Consider the following 15,227-nt stretch of genomic DNA (forward strand, 5'->3'; position numbering starts at 1 on the left):
TACATTACCTGAATAGAACAGCTCACTGGAGGAAAACAGAGACTATGTTTACTCTATTTGCCGGAAAATTCAGAGGAAACAAGGCTTCAAAGGCAACATTGGCACGATGGATAAAGCAGACAATTACTTCAGCATATCAGACGCAGGGGAAACAGTTGAAATGTCCCATCAAAGCACATTCCACAAGAGGAATATCAACTTCCTGGGCAGAGAGGGCAGGGGCTTCTATAGATCAGATCTGCAGAGCTGCTACCTGGTCGAATCAGAATACCTTTGTAAAACACTATCGCCTGAATGTATCGGCGGGAACAGACCTTTCTTTTGGAAGGAAGGTGTTGCAGGCAGTGGTCCCTCCCTAAGACTAATATCTTGTATATCGTCTCATCCAGGGGTGCTGTCCAATGACGTTCTGGGAAAGACAACTTTACTTACGGTAACGTCTTTTCCAGTAGTCAGAAGGACAGCACCCCTGCAACCCGCCCTTTCTTGGGTGGAGTAACTATCATGTAAGTAATGGGCTATGGTCCGTGTCATCTATTGTATTAACTGAGGCTTTAGGGTAGGTTACTCTTACTTATACTGCTGCCTATCTGTTATGCAAATCTTTTATCTTGCAGTTCCTGTCCACGGTGGGGAGGGAGACAGGTCTCATCCAGGGGTGCTGTCCTTCTGACTACTGGAAAAGACGTTACCGTAAGTAAAGTTGTCTTTTTTCCCCTGTTTTTTTGTCCTCTAAACCTTGTGTCAGGAGCGTCTAAAGGTCCGTACACACGCCGGACTGCTGGCAACGACGGGTCCGTCGTCACCTCCCGCTGGGTGGGTGTTCCAGCGACAGTCCGGCGTGTGTACAGTCTGTCGGCGGACTGATACGGCTGTTTTGATAGCTCAGAAACAGCCGTATCAGTCTGCAGACAGACTGTACACACGCTGGACTGTCGCTGGAACGCCCACCCAGCGGGAGGTGACGACGGACCCGTCGTTGCCTGCAGTCCGGCGTGTGTACGGATCTTTACAGTCTGAAAAATGCAGTATGTAAAATTTCTCTTAATTTTCTAATTACAATGTTTCCATTACGATCGTTCTCACAGAAATTACCTGAAATTTTGTGATATCGTAATTGGCACATTACGATTATGCAAATGTTACTGCAAATCTATGCAGCTTGAAAATGTACCAATGAAATGCTTTCACTGCGAGATTTGATTTTTACAATGGGGTTTCATAATAATTAGCATCTAAAATTAATTTCCACCTCTATCGCTACTGACTAATGTGAATTGAATAAGGGCCTACATCTGTCTCTGGATGAGCCGTGGCACATGAGCAACTTTGTGGCGAAGACATGGATCTGTCTGTTCAGTTACACGAGGCTATTAGTGTGATGTGGTTATTAGCAGCAGCATAGAAGTACAGTACAGTCTGTCCCCTATCTACCAACAGGTTCTGTTCTTAGTAAATCCATTTTGCATGTATAGTATATATTGGTGTATGTGGTTAACCACTTGAGGACCCACCCTTTACCCCCCCCTTAAGGACCAGCGCTGTTTGTTTGGATCTGTGCTGGGTGGGCTCTGCAGCCCCCAGCACAGATCCGCGGCCACACAGAGCAATCAGATCGCCCCCCTTTTTTCCCCACTAGGGGGATGATGTGCAGGGGGGGTCTGATCGCTCCTACCTGCAGGCATGTTGCGGGGGGGCACCTCAAAGCCCCCCCCCCCCCCGCGGCGACATTCTCCCCCCTCCCTCTCCTACCTGCTCCCCCGGGAGATCTGGGCTGCACAGGACGCTATCCGTCCTGTGCAGCCAGTGACAGGACGTCCCCTGTCACATGGCGGCGATCCCCGGCCGCTGATTGGCCGGGGATCGCCGATCTGCCTTACGGCGCTGCTGCGCAGCAGCGCCGTACAAATGTAAACAAAGCGGATTATTTCCGCTTGTGTTTACATTTAGCCTGCGAGCCGCCATCGGCGGCCCGCAGGCTATTCACGGAGCCCCACGCCGTGAATTGACAGGAAGCAGCCGCTCGCACGAGCGGCTGCTTCCTGATTAATCAGCCTGCAGCTGGCGACGCAGTACTGCGTCGCTGGTCCTGCAGCTGCCACTTTGCCGACGCACGGTATAAGCGTGCGGTCGGCAAGTGGTTAAATGATTTACCATATTTTTCGGCATATAAGATGCACTTTTTCTCTCCGTTGCCCATATGCAATTCACCTTTTTTTCCTAGGTGATCTTTTCATACCTTGTCATAAAATTAAACCAGAAGCAAGCAAGCAAGAAAATACTCAGAATAATTTTGACTCGGCTTTTTCACTAACTTTTGGGCAATTTTTCAATTTATAAAATGCTGAAAAGTTATTTTAAGGAGAAGATGAAAATGATCTCCTAGGAGTTAATTCAGGAGAAAAAGTCAATTGCATATGGGCCGGTGTCTCCTCCTCTCCCTCCTCTGTGCTTTGTTATAAGCAGCAGCAGCAGCAAGGCTCACAAAATCTATTGTAGCCCTCTCATCTCCATCACTGTTCCCCTGGTGCCGGCTTTTGCTGATCGTGTCATCAGCAGAGGCCGGCACTAGAAGAACAGCGAGTGAGAGAAGAGGTTTCTGATCGCCACGAGCTCCGATGGATGAGGTGAGCTGTGCTGCCGCTGCTTATAACTATATTTGGGGAGTGGAGGAGAACACAAGGAGGCAGAGGAGGACACATGAGGTACAAGGGGGACACAATAAATGGGGGAGAACATCTACAGGATGCTCCTGGAACATGGACGCACCAGCTTTAGTATATATTTTTTTCTCTCTAAACCTAGCTACGTCTTATATGCCGAAAAATATGGTACTTTCAGAACAAATCTAGGTTTGAACATACAAAATAAACAATTTATTCTGGTTGTTTTCAATGTGCTTTAAACAGCGTACAACAGTATATACAGTTTATACAATTCTGCAACTTGTAATAACAAAAACATGTAATAATAACAGCGCAGTACATTTTACACACGAGGACATCTCTGCATGTGAGAGACATTTGTAACTCTAAAGGTTCATACACACAGGCTACTCTTGTCTGCTGTTGCCAGCAGACAAGAGATCAGGGAGCGTCGGCTCCCTGGTGGCGACCGCTATCCACACGTCTTGCCAGAAAGGCAGAGACATGGCAGAAGCTGTCTGTGAAGGGAGCATCCCCTGGCCAGATACTCCATTCACTTGCCTTTGTCTCCTGTAGCTAGTCCGCATACACACGCAGTACGCGTGGCGGACTAGTGACCGTTGCGGAGACAGAAGTTGCCGGCGATTGAACTTTTCAATCGCACGGCAACTTTACTGTCCAGCGACAGTTCGTGGCGCGCGCGTCATACACACAAGGCAACTGTCGCTCAGACATGCGTGTGCCACGTGTTTGTGGCGACAGTTGTGCCCCGTATATATGGGCCTTAAAGGGACACTTAAGTAAAAAAAAAACCGGTTTCGGCCTTGCGCCGTCATCAGGGAACACTCTTGTTCCCTGATGACGGCGCAAGGCCGAAACCGGTAGGAACTGGAGACTGGGCAACTTATATGAGATCGTTTTTGGATTTTAAATGTGTACTGGGTTACACTATATGCTTTTAACTACTAAGGGTCCCTGTCAAAAGGACCCTGGAAGTAAGTCATTGTATATGTGATGTAGATTCAGCTTCTAATAAATGTTTATATGTTTCTTGGATGGAGAAATGACCTTTCTCGATTTATTTCTGGTGATGGTCACTATGGAAACATGATTTTGAGCACTGTGGGGTTACTGCAGATGCCGATCTGAGTACCAAGCGCTGTGGATTTGTATGCAATTGCCCTCATTTCATCACAGGAATAAATAATCATAAACTGCTGAACCTGTTTGCAGCTAGATTTGCTGTGTAAACTATCTAAACTTCAGATAAGATATATAGACAAGTTACTTGTTATAGATAGTTTTTCATCTCTGATCTGCTTTAAAACTAACCCCCTCCTAAAGAATAATGCTGAACCCCCCCCCCCCCCCCCCCTTCCCAACTACTAATAACATTTCTTGTATTAAGTACTAGCTGATTGGCTGTCACCGATGGTCTACTAATAGCTGATCGACTACTATCGGACGCCCAACCCACCACCACCCAATTTACATTGCGGTCTATTATGCAGTTACCAATGTGGGCACGCAAATAACCTGCCTCACCTTTACAGCCTTCAGGGATGAGTCCAGGGGTGACTGAGCACAGAAATCCATTTTTTCAATAACGTAAACATTTGAGGGTTTTGTTCTAGGAAAATTGTGTAGCAAAATATATCCATCTCAGTCAGATATTGTCCCTTATTTTCCTCTCCTCCGATATAAATGTGGACTTGAAGTTTAGGATGAGAGCTGAGTTTCTGGCGGTCTGTACACCAAATTGCTGAGGATAAAGGAAGTGAGCCTCATCCTCCAGCGCCCTCTGGTGACCTCCTCCAATTATTCTCCTGTTCATATAATGGTCATTGTTTTCTGTAGCAGCCATTCTGGATTATTAGAATTACAGGAATCCATAGTTAATGTTTAGAACTCCATGATGTGCAGCCACAGCGGGGTACAGCTTCCTATGGCACAGCTATCACAGTCACCCTCACAGCGATGTCTCCTTAGGTTGTGGAGCAGCTATCAGCCGATCCGCAATCACTAAAAACACAAAGTGGTCAGATATCAGGGATAGTTATATAATCATGCAATGTACTTCTTTACAAGTATATGTGATCACTTTGATTGAATCTGCCAGTAATCTTTTCACAGTCCTCCATTCAATTTTAAATAGTTTATTGATAGGCAGCACTGTGCCGTAGTAGTTAGCACTCTCACCTTACAGCGCTGGGTTGCACTATCTGCAAGGAGTTTGTATGTTCTCTACATGTCTGTGTGGGTTTCCTCCTGGCACCTATGTTTCCTCCCACTTCCCAAAAACATACAGATAAGTTAATTGGTTTCAACCTAAATTGGCCCTGGACTACGATGCATACATTACACGATACATACATAAGACATTTGACTGTGGTAAGGATTAGATTTTGAGCCCCTTTGAGGGACAGTTAGGCCTTGTTCACATCTAAAAATCGAAATTGCTGACGCCAGCGGTTTCGATTTTGTGTGCCTCCCAGCGCTTTTTTTTGTAAAGCGGTTTTCTAAGAGCTTTTCTAGTGCGATTTTTTTTCATTCACTTCCTGATGCAAGTCAGGAAGTGAACTCTTTCACCCGGTAAAGAATAAATAAAATGTACTTATTCTTAAAAGCGCTGGGGAAATCGCTATACAAAGCGCTTTTTCAAGCATTTTGCGATTTCTCCAAACCTTCCATTGAGGCAAATTGCCCCAAAAATGGTACAGGCAGCGCTTTGTTGAGCGGATCAGAATTAAACCGCTTAGATGTGAACACTATCATAGGGATTCATTGCACTATCGCTTTTAAGGCGATTTTGAAAATCGCCAGCGCTTAAAAAACCACGAAAACGCCCTAGGTGTGCACAAGCCCTTAGTGACAAGACAATATACTCTATACAGTGCTGCGGAAGATCTCTACGCTATATAGATACTAAATAATAATTGCTAGCATGATTGGGAGCGATGGTAAATTTTAGTCAAGCAGGAGGCAGGCCAATTGACAATCACAGATTTGTGGATTACTTTGAGCCGAAAAAATAATCAGTGTGGTAGGCTGACCAAATTTCCATCAAATTTCACCCAAAATCTGATAAGGGTTCAATGATGGCTATCAATCACTTTTTTGATAAGAGAGAATGGATCGAGTCACCATCATCCATGGGCAGTTTGGTTCTGTTTACAATGCAGCTCCACCACAGACACAAATGGCCTTATTTATCACGGGATCTGAAGGACGAACTATTCTGGATTCCAAAAGCAAGGCTTGGATTACAGAGCTGATTACAGCCTATTTTGTCTGCCTGGATGATCTCTCCGCAACTGGAATTTAAAGGGGAACTTCAGCCTAAACAAACATACTGTCATTAAGTTACATTAGTTATGTTAATTAGAATAGATAGGTAATATAATTGCTTACCCACCCCATTTTAAAAGAACAGGCAAATGTTTGTGATTCATGGGGGCCAGGGGCGTCGCTAGCCCTATTTTGGGGTGGCATGTGCCCCCAATCTGTCCTGGGGTGCCACGGATCTCAGCGGCTCCCTCCCTCCAGCCGCCGCCGCGTCACTCAGACCTCAGGATCAGGCGGCGAGCCGGCGACCAATCGTGCGGGCGCTAGGACCCAACGCCCGCACTGATATGCGGAAGTGACATCACTTCCACATATCGAGCGGGTGCGTCCGGCGCCCGCTGGTACTGGTCGGGTCGCCGCTGATCCTGAGGTCTGCTGCGAGGTAAGGTAGGGGAGCGGCGGCGGCCAGAGGGGGGCCTCCCTGTCACTCACTCCCTAAAGGGGCTCCCTGGCACTCACTCACTACCTAAAGGGCCTCCCTGTCACTCACTCACTTCCTAAAGGGGCTCCCTGTCACTCACTGCCTAAAGGGGCTCCCTGGCACTCACTCACTGCCTAAAGGGGCTTCCTGGCACTCACTCCCTAAAGGGGCTCCCTGGCACTCACTGCCTAAAGGGGCTCCCTGTCACTCACTCACTGCCTAAAGGGGCTCCCTGTCACTCACTCACTGCCTAAAGGGGCTCCCTGTCACTCACTCACTGCCTAAAGGGGCTCCCTGTCACTCACTCACTGCCTAAAGGGGCTCCCTGGCACTCACTCACTCCCTAAAGGGGCTCCCTGGCACTCACTCACTACCTAAAGGGGCTCCCTGGCACTCACTCGCTAAAGGGGCTCCCTGGTACTCACTCCCTAAAGGGGCTCCCTGGCACTCACTCCCTAAAGGGGCTCCCTGGCACTCACTACCTAAAGGGGCTCCCTGGCACTCACTCACTACCTAAAGGGGCTCCCTGGCACTCACTCACTACTAAAGGGGCTTCCTGTCACTCACTACCTAACTGGAGGCGCCTGTCACTCACTAGCTAACCTGGGGGTCCCTGTCACTCACTACCTAACTTGGGGGCTACCATATTAAGGGGGCATTCTGCCTATTTATGTGAAATGCTGTCTATTTATGTGCCTCATGACTGCAGAATTTGTCTTGTTGGGAGCCTTCTGATTTGTTGGGGGCCTAAAGATTGCTGAATTTGTCTTGTTGGGGGCCTAATGATTTGTTGGGGGCCTCATGATTGCTGAATTTGTCTTGTTGGGGGCCTCATGATTTGTTGGGGGCCTCATGATTGCTGAATTTGTCTTGATGGGGGTCACATGATTGCTAACTGCGAGACTATGGGAAAAGCTGAATCCTTATATGAGACAATAGCATTAAACTTACTTTTTTTTAGCTTTTTAAAACAGAAAATAAAACTGGGAGGTTCTAAAAAATTGAATACATTTTTCAGGAGTAGGATGGATGAAATTGTTTATCTTCACAGTTTATTTTCAACTTGGATTTTCCATAATGTTCATGTATGAGTTAAAACGTTTGTAGATTATTTAGTTTAAATTGCTGTTGCCACTTTGCAATAGATAAGTGACTTTTGGGTTGCAGTTTGGGCACTCGGCCTCCAAAAGGTTCGCCACCACTGTCATAATCTAATGTCCCACCATTGCTAGGTTCATGTAAATTTGTCTCCACCCGTTACCACACCTATATTCTGGTCCATGGCCCACCCATTTTTCGGTGCGGCACGATAAGCACGCCGCACAACGTGATCCTCATATTTTTTGCACGCTAGCTGCAGTGTGCTGAATTCTGCTGCCTACAGTATGTACAGTATACGCTGTTCTCTAGTGCCTGCACTGTGTGCTGATTTACCTCCAGTGTGTACAGTGTAAGGTGTTACTCTGTGCCTTTACTGATTGTAAACCAGCTATATTGTATGCTGATCCCTGCTACTTTCAGTATGTACAGTACTAGCTGTAAAGCCTGGTACACACATACAATTTTGATTAGCCAATTTTAGCTCTGTTCTTAAAATTCATTGTCTGTTGGCCCACTTACTGCACGGGGGGGTGGTAAAATTGGGGGTCAGTGATTCACCAATCAAAATTGTATGTGCGTATACATCTTTGATCTATGCCTATACTGATTGTAAATTGTCTAAATAAAGGACAGGGGGCTCCAGCCAATATTTCGATGGGCAGGCCCGTTATCTGTAGCTTACACCGCTGCTAAGTTCATGTACATTTGGCCCCACCCATGGCCACGCCCACTCACCTCATGGCCATGCCCATTTTTTGCCACGCCATATACCGCCCCGCCTGGTGCCCACAAGTGCCCCCGATCTCCAAGGACCCTAGAAACGCCCCTGATGGGGGCTGCCATCTTTGTCATGGGGGCAGTCATCTTTTTGGTTGAAAGGAGGTGACAAGGAGCAGGAGACACAGTTCCAACTGTCCCGTGTCATGATCACCCCTCCCAGCTGCACGTGCTAGGCTTCAAATGTCAAATTCAAAATGTAAAAAAAAAAAAAAATGCACCAAAACAGCAGAACGAGAACAACAACATCAGAAATCCCATCATGCTTTGCACAGCATTAGGAGAAAAATGCCCGGGCAGTTTTTTTCTGTGCAGCTAAAAATGAGGCTTGTATGATGCTGTGAAACAGTTAAAGAAACACCAGGCCTTTCCAGTGCTGCTGAGTCAATTTTTAGTCTGGAGGTTCACTTTAATTAGTGATCGATTGCTACGCCACACCACAAACTCAGCTTCTACAGGTTTCAGCAGAAATGTATTGTTGAACCCCTGACAAAGACAACTGCCGAAAACCAGGTCGGGAATACACTTTTATACACTCAATAAACAAGAAAAGATTTTGTAACGGATTGCAGTGTATGCAGGTGCAGTCTGCATTTTATTATTATAACTTTATAGCGCCATCATGTTCTATGGTGCTGTACAAAAGAAAATAGAGTATAACTACTATATAAACGTTACAGTTAACCGTACAAGCCAAAGATGGATTACAGTTTATGCAGTGAACAAATCACAGATTATTACATAATGGTGGACGATATGCACACACATTACACAACACTGAGAAACAAAACGGAAAGAGAGCCCTGGCTTGTTGGCCTTACAGTCTAAGGCAATGCCTGGGCAAACTTAAACTGGCCCGGGCCACAGGCTGTGGACTGCAGGCCGTATTGCTGTCAGTAAAGGGACTGGCAGAGTGGGATAGGGCTGAAGGAGAGGTGGATGAGGTGTGATGTAGGCAGCCAGTGAAGGGACTGGCAGGGTGGGATAGGGCTGGAGGAGAGGTGAATGAGGTGTGATTGGCAGCCAGTGAAGGGACTGGCAGGGTGGGATAGGGCTGGAGGAGAGGTGGATGAGGTGTGATTGGCAGCCAGTGAAGGGACTGGCAGAGTGGAATAGGGCTGGAGAAGCAGGAGGAGAGGTGGATGAGGTGTGATTGGCAGCCAGTGAAGGGACTGGCAGAGGGGGATAGGGGTGGAGAAGTGGGATGAGAGGTGGATGAGGTGTGACTGGAAGCCAGTGAAGGGAGTGGCAGAGGAGGATAGGGCGGGAGGAGAGGTGAATGAGGTGTGATTGAGGTAGAGTGCTGACAACACACAATATCTCAGTTTATGTTAAGCAGACATTGTCGCTGGACCTAACTGTAAACTGGTATCTCGATATACAGACCTTGAGCAGTTGGGCGCTTCTGTGGATCTCTTTGTAGACAGTCATGTATAATACTGCATAGAACAGGTGGACAGGTATCCTTGAGTCCATCCTTCACCTCTCCAATCAACTTCTCATATAGAGAGTCTGAAGATCCATCAGTCAGAGCAAGACCTGGGTATGATAAAAGTATGGCGTAGTCATGACATGTCAGCCAACATCTGACATTACATTCTGGGATCAACACTCAAGTTAACACCACCGTATTGGTTCATTTGAGTGTTTTTGTCAACTTGTTCTCACGTATATGAAAAATTTCTAGTAGCCAATTAAAACTCTTCCAGATGCTAGTTTTTGGCCCATTACAGATTCTGACTGGGAGGCAGGTAATAAAAATTAACTTGATCTATTTCTAAACAAACTGATCTGTCCATTGGTGAACTAGTACAGGGTTGCTTTTGATCCTTTACATTGAGCAGATTGGTGTGTTGGCCTAATCCACAGCAAACCTTTGTTTGAGTAGACTGATTGGCTCATTCCTGTTCATCACAACACTGGGCACCAATATGGTGACACCATTATAATTACTACTCGGCAGAGGACTTACCCTTCAGCGGAAGGATGCCCGTAGCAATCTCAAATATCACCACACCAAGGCTGAAAAAGAAGATGCAGAGGATCATTAATTGTTCCAGGAGGTCCATTTACAATTATATAGCTTTCCACTTTGCCTTACTTTATCCACACATGCAGATAGACATGGAAAGGGGCTTGCATACAACTATATGTGGAGAAACATACCAATGTCGAAAATGGCCCAAACCTTTTATCTTCATTTCAGTTTCAGCACCACTTCTACCATCTTTCCCCGAAAATAAGACAGTGTCTTATATTAATTTTTGCTCTAAAAGGATGTGCTAGGGCTTATTTTCAGGGGATGTCTTATATTTCTATTAGGAAGTGTCTCTCAGCAGAACATTTCCTGTTCCTTTGTACTGTAATGTTCATGGATTTGAAAGTATGCTGCTGTACTGATCAGGCACCTGCCCTGTCTTCCCTGCACACAGCTTATAACCTTGCTGTGTGCTGGGATGACAGAATCAGTGTACTGCACCACTGTGTCCCCACTTACTGGCTGCCTCTTCCTCCTCTTTAGCTTCCACTAGGGCTTATTTTCGGGGTAGGGCTTATATTTCAAGCATGCTCAAAATTCCAGCTAGGGCTTATTTTCAGGGTAGGTCATATTTTCAGGGAAAGAGGGTAAAATCACCTCCCCTCCACCAAAATACTCAAGATCTTGTCAACCGTTAATACACCACTGTACAACCAATAACAGTCATATTACCAGAGTTGGCACACCAAAACACCAGCCACAAAATACTTTTTTTGCCTTTGAGGTATAAGTATTAAGTTTTGGAACAGGGGGGCATTGGTTTGGTTTCAGAAATGGTAATTCTGGTGTCAGCATGTCTGCCTTAACCCAGTGTTCCCCAACCCTGTCCTCAAAGCCCAACAACAGTGCATGTTTTGTGGAAATCCACACAGGTAGTTAATCGGCTCTACTGAAACACTAATAACCCCACCTATGCATGTTCGTGGTGTTCTTCAAAACATGCACTGTCGGTGGGCCTTGAGTACAGGGCTGGGGAACTCTGTCATAACCAACAGACCATTTATTATTATTTTATAAAGCGCCAACATCTTCCACAGCGCTGCACAGAGTATACTGTCTTGTCCAGCTGTGCCACTTCCACCAGTTGGTAAATTCATGTAGCCAAGACCTCTGACTTTAATGTAGATGAGAGCCAAGTGCAATTTGTCTTCTTAACTGGCACAGAGGGCATCTATCATGTATTTGGTACTAGATGGAATCAGGTTTGGGTGGAGACACAGTCTCATGACCAAGAAAGGTCATCTTTGTGGCTCACCTGAAAATCTCGCTATGTGTGTCATAAGCGTTAATGCTCTCCAATGTCTCAGGAGGCATGTACGCCACCTCCAGGCTCGGCTCAGATCGGTCTATGGGATTCCGTCTCATGGAAGACTCTGTCTTAGATAACTCAAATCCAGATAACTGCAAAAAACACAGAATTAAAAACATCAGACTAAGATGCACCACACAAGGGTCTGCCAATCTGGAGGATGTTTTACAATGTGCAGGGACTGGTTTTCCATTGGGTACAGTAGATGCGGATATTGGTAGAGGGGCACACAGAGATTGACTGGGCTAACACAGAACTAAAAAGATCCACCTGCAGCTAAACAACAGTAAAGCCTGGTACACACTTTCAATTATGATTGGCCAATCACTGAGCAATTTTACCACCTCCGTGTAGTATAAGGGATTACCAACACAATCTGCTCATAGTATTCAATATCTGTTAACCCTCATACTACATGGAGGTGGTAAAATTGGTCAGTGATTGGCCAGTCACAATTGAAAGTGTGTACCAGGCTTAACCCTATTACTTATAATAATTCTTAACATAGAGAAAAAACTGCTTCTTGCTTTTAGGCCTAGTGCACACCGGAGCGGTTCGGGAGCGTCTTTCGATCCGCTTGCGGATGTGGAAACGCTTGGGTAATGTATTTCAATGGGGTGGGTCACACCAGAGCGGGAGGCGTTTTGCAGAAACGCATACTCCCGGGCTGCTGCAGATTTTGGGTTGCGGAGGCGTTTCTGCCTCCAATGTAATGTATAGGAAAAACGCAAACCGCTCTGAAAAACGGCAGTTCAGAGCGGTTTTGCAGGCGTTTTTATTACAGAAGCTGTTCAGTAACAGCTTTACTGTAACAATATATGAAATCTACTACACCAAAAACGCTTCCCAAAACCGCAAAATGCTAGCTGAAACGCTACAGAAAAATAAGAAAAAGTATTTCTAAAATCTGCTAGCATTTTGCGGATCTGCTAGCGGGTTTTGGTGTGCACCAGGCCTCACTGAGCATCTAATTTTGATTGGCCAATCATTGGTCAATTTTCCCACTGCCGTGTAATATTCCTACACAATCTGTTCATAGTTGATCCTCATGATACATGGAAGTGTTAAAATTGGCCAATCATTGGGCATGCAAAATTATATGTGTGTATGCACCCTAATGCCCGATACACACTTGCAATTATGATTGGCCAATCACTGACCAATTTTAATGCTACGTACACACATGCGACAACGATCGTTCGTTGAGGACGACGAACGAACTTTTAATTGACGAAAGAACGACCGAAGTAAAGTTAGTTGTAAAAAGTGTGTAACGATCACATCGTTAGAACGAACGTTACACCACGTAAAAGCACTTAATGCGCCTGCGCATAAAATTGTGAAGTTCCTTGGAGAAAAAGTGAAATACGCATGTCCAGCCTGGTACGAACGATCGTTTCCAACGATGTACCACTTTTGCTAACGATCGTTGGTGGTAAAAATCCGCCAAGACAGAACTTTGTTTTGTAGCGATTTGCCTCGTTCGTCGTTTTCCTTAATAGTCGTTGGTTCGTTTTTTGTAACGATCGTCGTTGGTAAAGATCGGGGAACGATCGTTACAAACGACTATAGTCGCATGTGTGTACGCACCTTAACTCTTCCATGTAGTATTAGAGCTTACCTACACAACCTGCTCATAGTATTCAATATCTGTTAACCCTCATACTACATGGAGGTGGTAAAAGTGGTCAATGATTGGCCAATCATAATTGAAAGTGTGTACCAGGCTTAAGACTCTGAGCATGATTTGAAAATAAACAGGCAATGGAGACATTTGTTTTCTTTGAAAAATTTGGACTTTGCCCTTCTTGTGGCAGAGAGTTCCTCTAACTTCCTTTTCTGTCTCTGAAACCGGATGTAAGGGAAAAAAAACCTTCCCACTGGGAGACACAAGCAGTAATAAAAATATTCTAACAGAAGTTTTATTCCTTTTCCACTGTACTAAAAAAAAAAGAAAGAAAAATAGGCTGGGAATCCACTTTAGCAAGAGATATAGTTTGGTTTCCTCAGAGATGAATTCCGCACCTAGTGGGGGGCTGTACATGGAAGGGAAGGAAGGAAGGGGTACTACCTATGAAGGATTGCTACAGATGCAGAGTTCTCCCCAAACCCAATTAGCTCAGTGCTCTGCCTGGCTATTTCTGGTGAGCGCCCGGCTGTCATGGCTCTCTTATCAAGGAAGCCAACCCAGGTGAGACCAGCCAGCAGAGCGGTGAATAATAAGGGGTGGGATCACACACTCGCAGCTCTCTGGTCCCACTTGGCAGCAGCAGAATGGGAGAACAGTGGGATAGTGCTGCTGTCCCCTAGAGTTTGCTGCCTGAATTGTAATCATGCAAACCTGAATCATGTACTTCAGGCAGCAAACTCTAGGGTGCAGCAGCACTGATCACTGGTAAATCTGACAATCTTTCTCAAACACTCTCCCTCTGCTGCTCGCACATGGACTGAAGTGCTGCCAGTGTGTGCATCCCGCCTATTAATTATTTGGTTTTCTGTCTGGCCCCATCTCCTGGTAAGCTTCTCTTGTCTGAGGTGTGTATGTGTGTGTCTGTCTGTTTGTCTCTGTGTCTGTCTGCTCCTGTTTGTGTGTGTGTAGTGTGTGTGCTTCTCTGTGTGTGAATGAATGTGCACACAGTAGGAGGGGGCTCAGAAGGAAGGCTGATGGAAGAGATGTGTTGCAGTGCAGGAGAGGTGGCAAGAGATAGTTGGCCAAAAGGGAAAAACTTACAAACCTTGTCCTGGATATACCTGGTAATAGGCTATAGTGATAGGTTATATGTTGTTTGAGTTTTAACACACACACACACACACACACACACACACACACACACACACACCCCCCCCCCCCCCTTATGATACCTTCAGACAATACGAGTCATTCACCAGGAACTTCAGGCTACTCAGACTCCCGTGAAGAATGGCTTTCTTCTCCGTATGGTGGATTCTAAAGACAATCATCATAAGGAAATGTCACTCTCGTTATAAACATGCTGTACATTTGATATTATTAAAATATATCTTTGTGTTATGGAGAGATATGGTATAGAAACGCTGAGTTAATCCTCTAAAAGGGATGGGAGGAGGGGGGAGGAAGCGGCACTGTCGCACACAAATGGGCATGGGTGGTGTGAATCCTCAGCGTGCTCAGGCAGGGTAATGTCTGCATGTAGGAAGGAGAAGTGCCGGTGTAGTGAAAAATTTTTGCTACCCATCATATTTTGCAACTTGCCATAGAGGACAGTGTATGACTGTGTAGGCGTGGCTCCTCTCTGTTAACACGCCTGTAATTTTTTGCAACCACAGATCCCATTGAGCTAGAAGGGGGATTGTTCCCTCCAGGGGGGGGTTATTAGTTGAGCAAGAGGGGGACTGTTCCCTCGGGGGGGGGGGGGGGTTGTTTCCTCCAGGGGGGGTTATTAGTTGAGCAAGAGGGGGGGTTCTGTGTGAGAATAGGGTTTGGTTGGGTTGCATTTTCTGATACAGATAGGTTAAAGTCAATGGTTAGGTTGCACTTTCTGATAGCTATACCTATAAATAAGTGCAACCGGTTGTAAAATCTGATAAAGTTGCAAAAAATTTCACCACACC

At 45.8% G+C, this 15,227-nt stretch overlaps 1 protein-coding gene across 1 annotated transcript in view; it reads right to left on the reverse strand.

Moving 5' to 3' along the window:
- Positions 1–4,048: 4,048 nt before the first annotated feature.
- LOC137538685 (mixed lineage kinase domain-like protein) overlaps positions 4,049–15,227 on the reverse strand; it is a 38,404-nt gene continuing 27,225 nt past the window's right edge. Inside the window, exons 7-11 of the mRNA XM_068260974.1 lie at positions 14,499–14,583; positions 11,583–11,728; positions 10,262–10,311; positions 9,676–9,828; positions 4,049–4,667 (exon numbers count right to left, since the gene is read on the reverse strand). Of these exons, the coding sequence (XP_068117075.1) occupies positions 4,615–4,667; positions 9,676–9,828; positions 10,262–10,311; positions 11,583–11,728; positions 14,499–14,583 (487 nt within the window). The 3' untranslated portion in view covers positions 4,049–4,614. The remainder of the gene's footprint in view (positions 4,668–9,675; positions 9,829–10,261; positions 10,312–11,582; positions 11,729–14,498; positions 14,584–15,227) is intronic.

This window comes from Hyperolius riggenbachi, chromosome 11 (genome assembly GCF_040937935.1).
Source record: "Hyperolius riggenbachi isolate aHypRig1 chromosome 11, aHypRig1.pri, whole genome shotgun sequence".
Classification (NCBI taxonomy): domain Eukaryota; kingdom Metazoa; phylum Chordata; class Amphibia; order Anura; family Hyperoliidae; genus Hyperolius; species Hyperolius riggenbachi.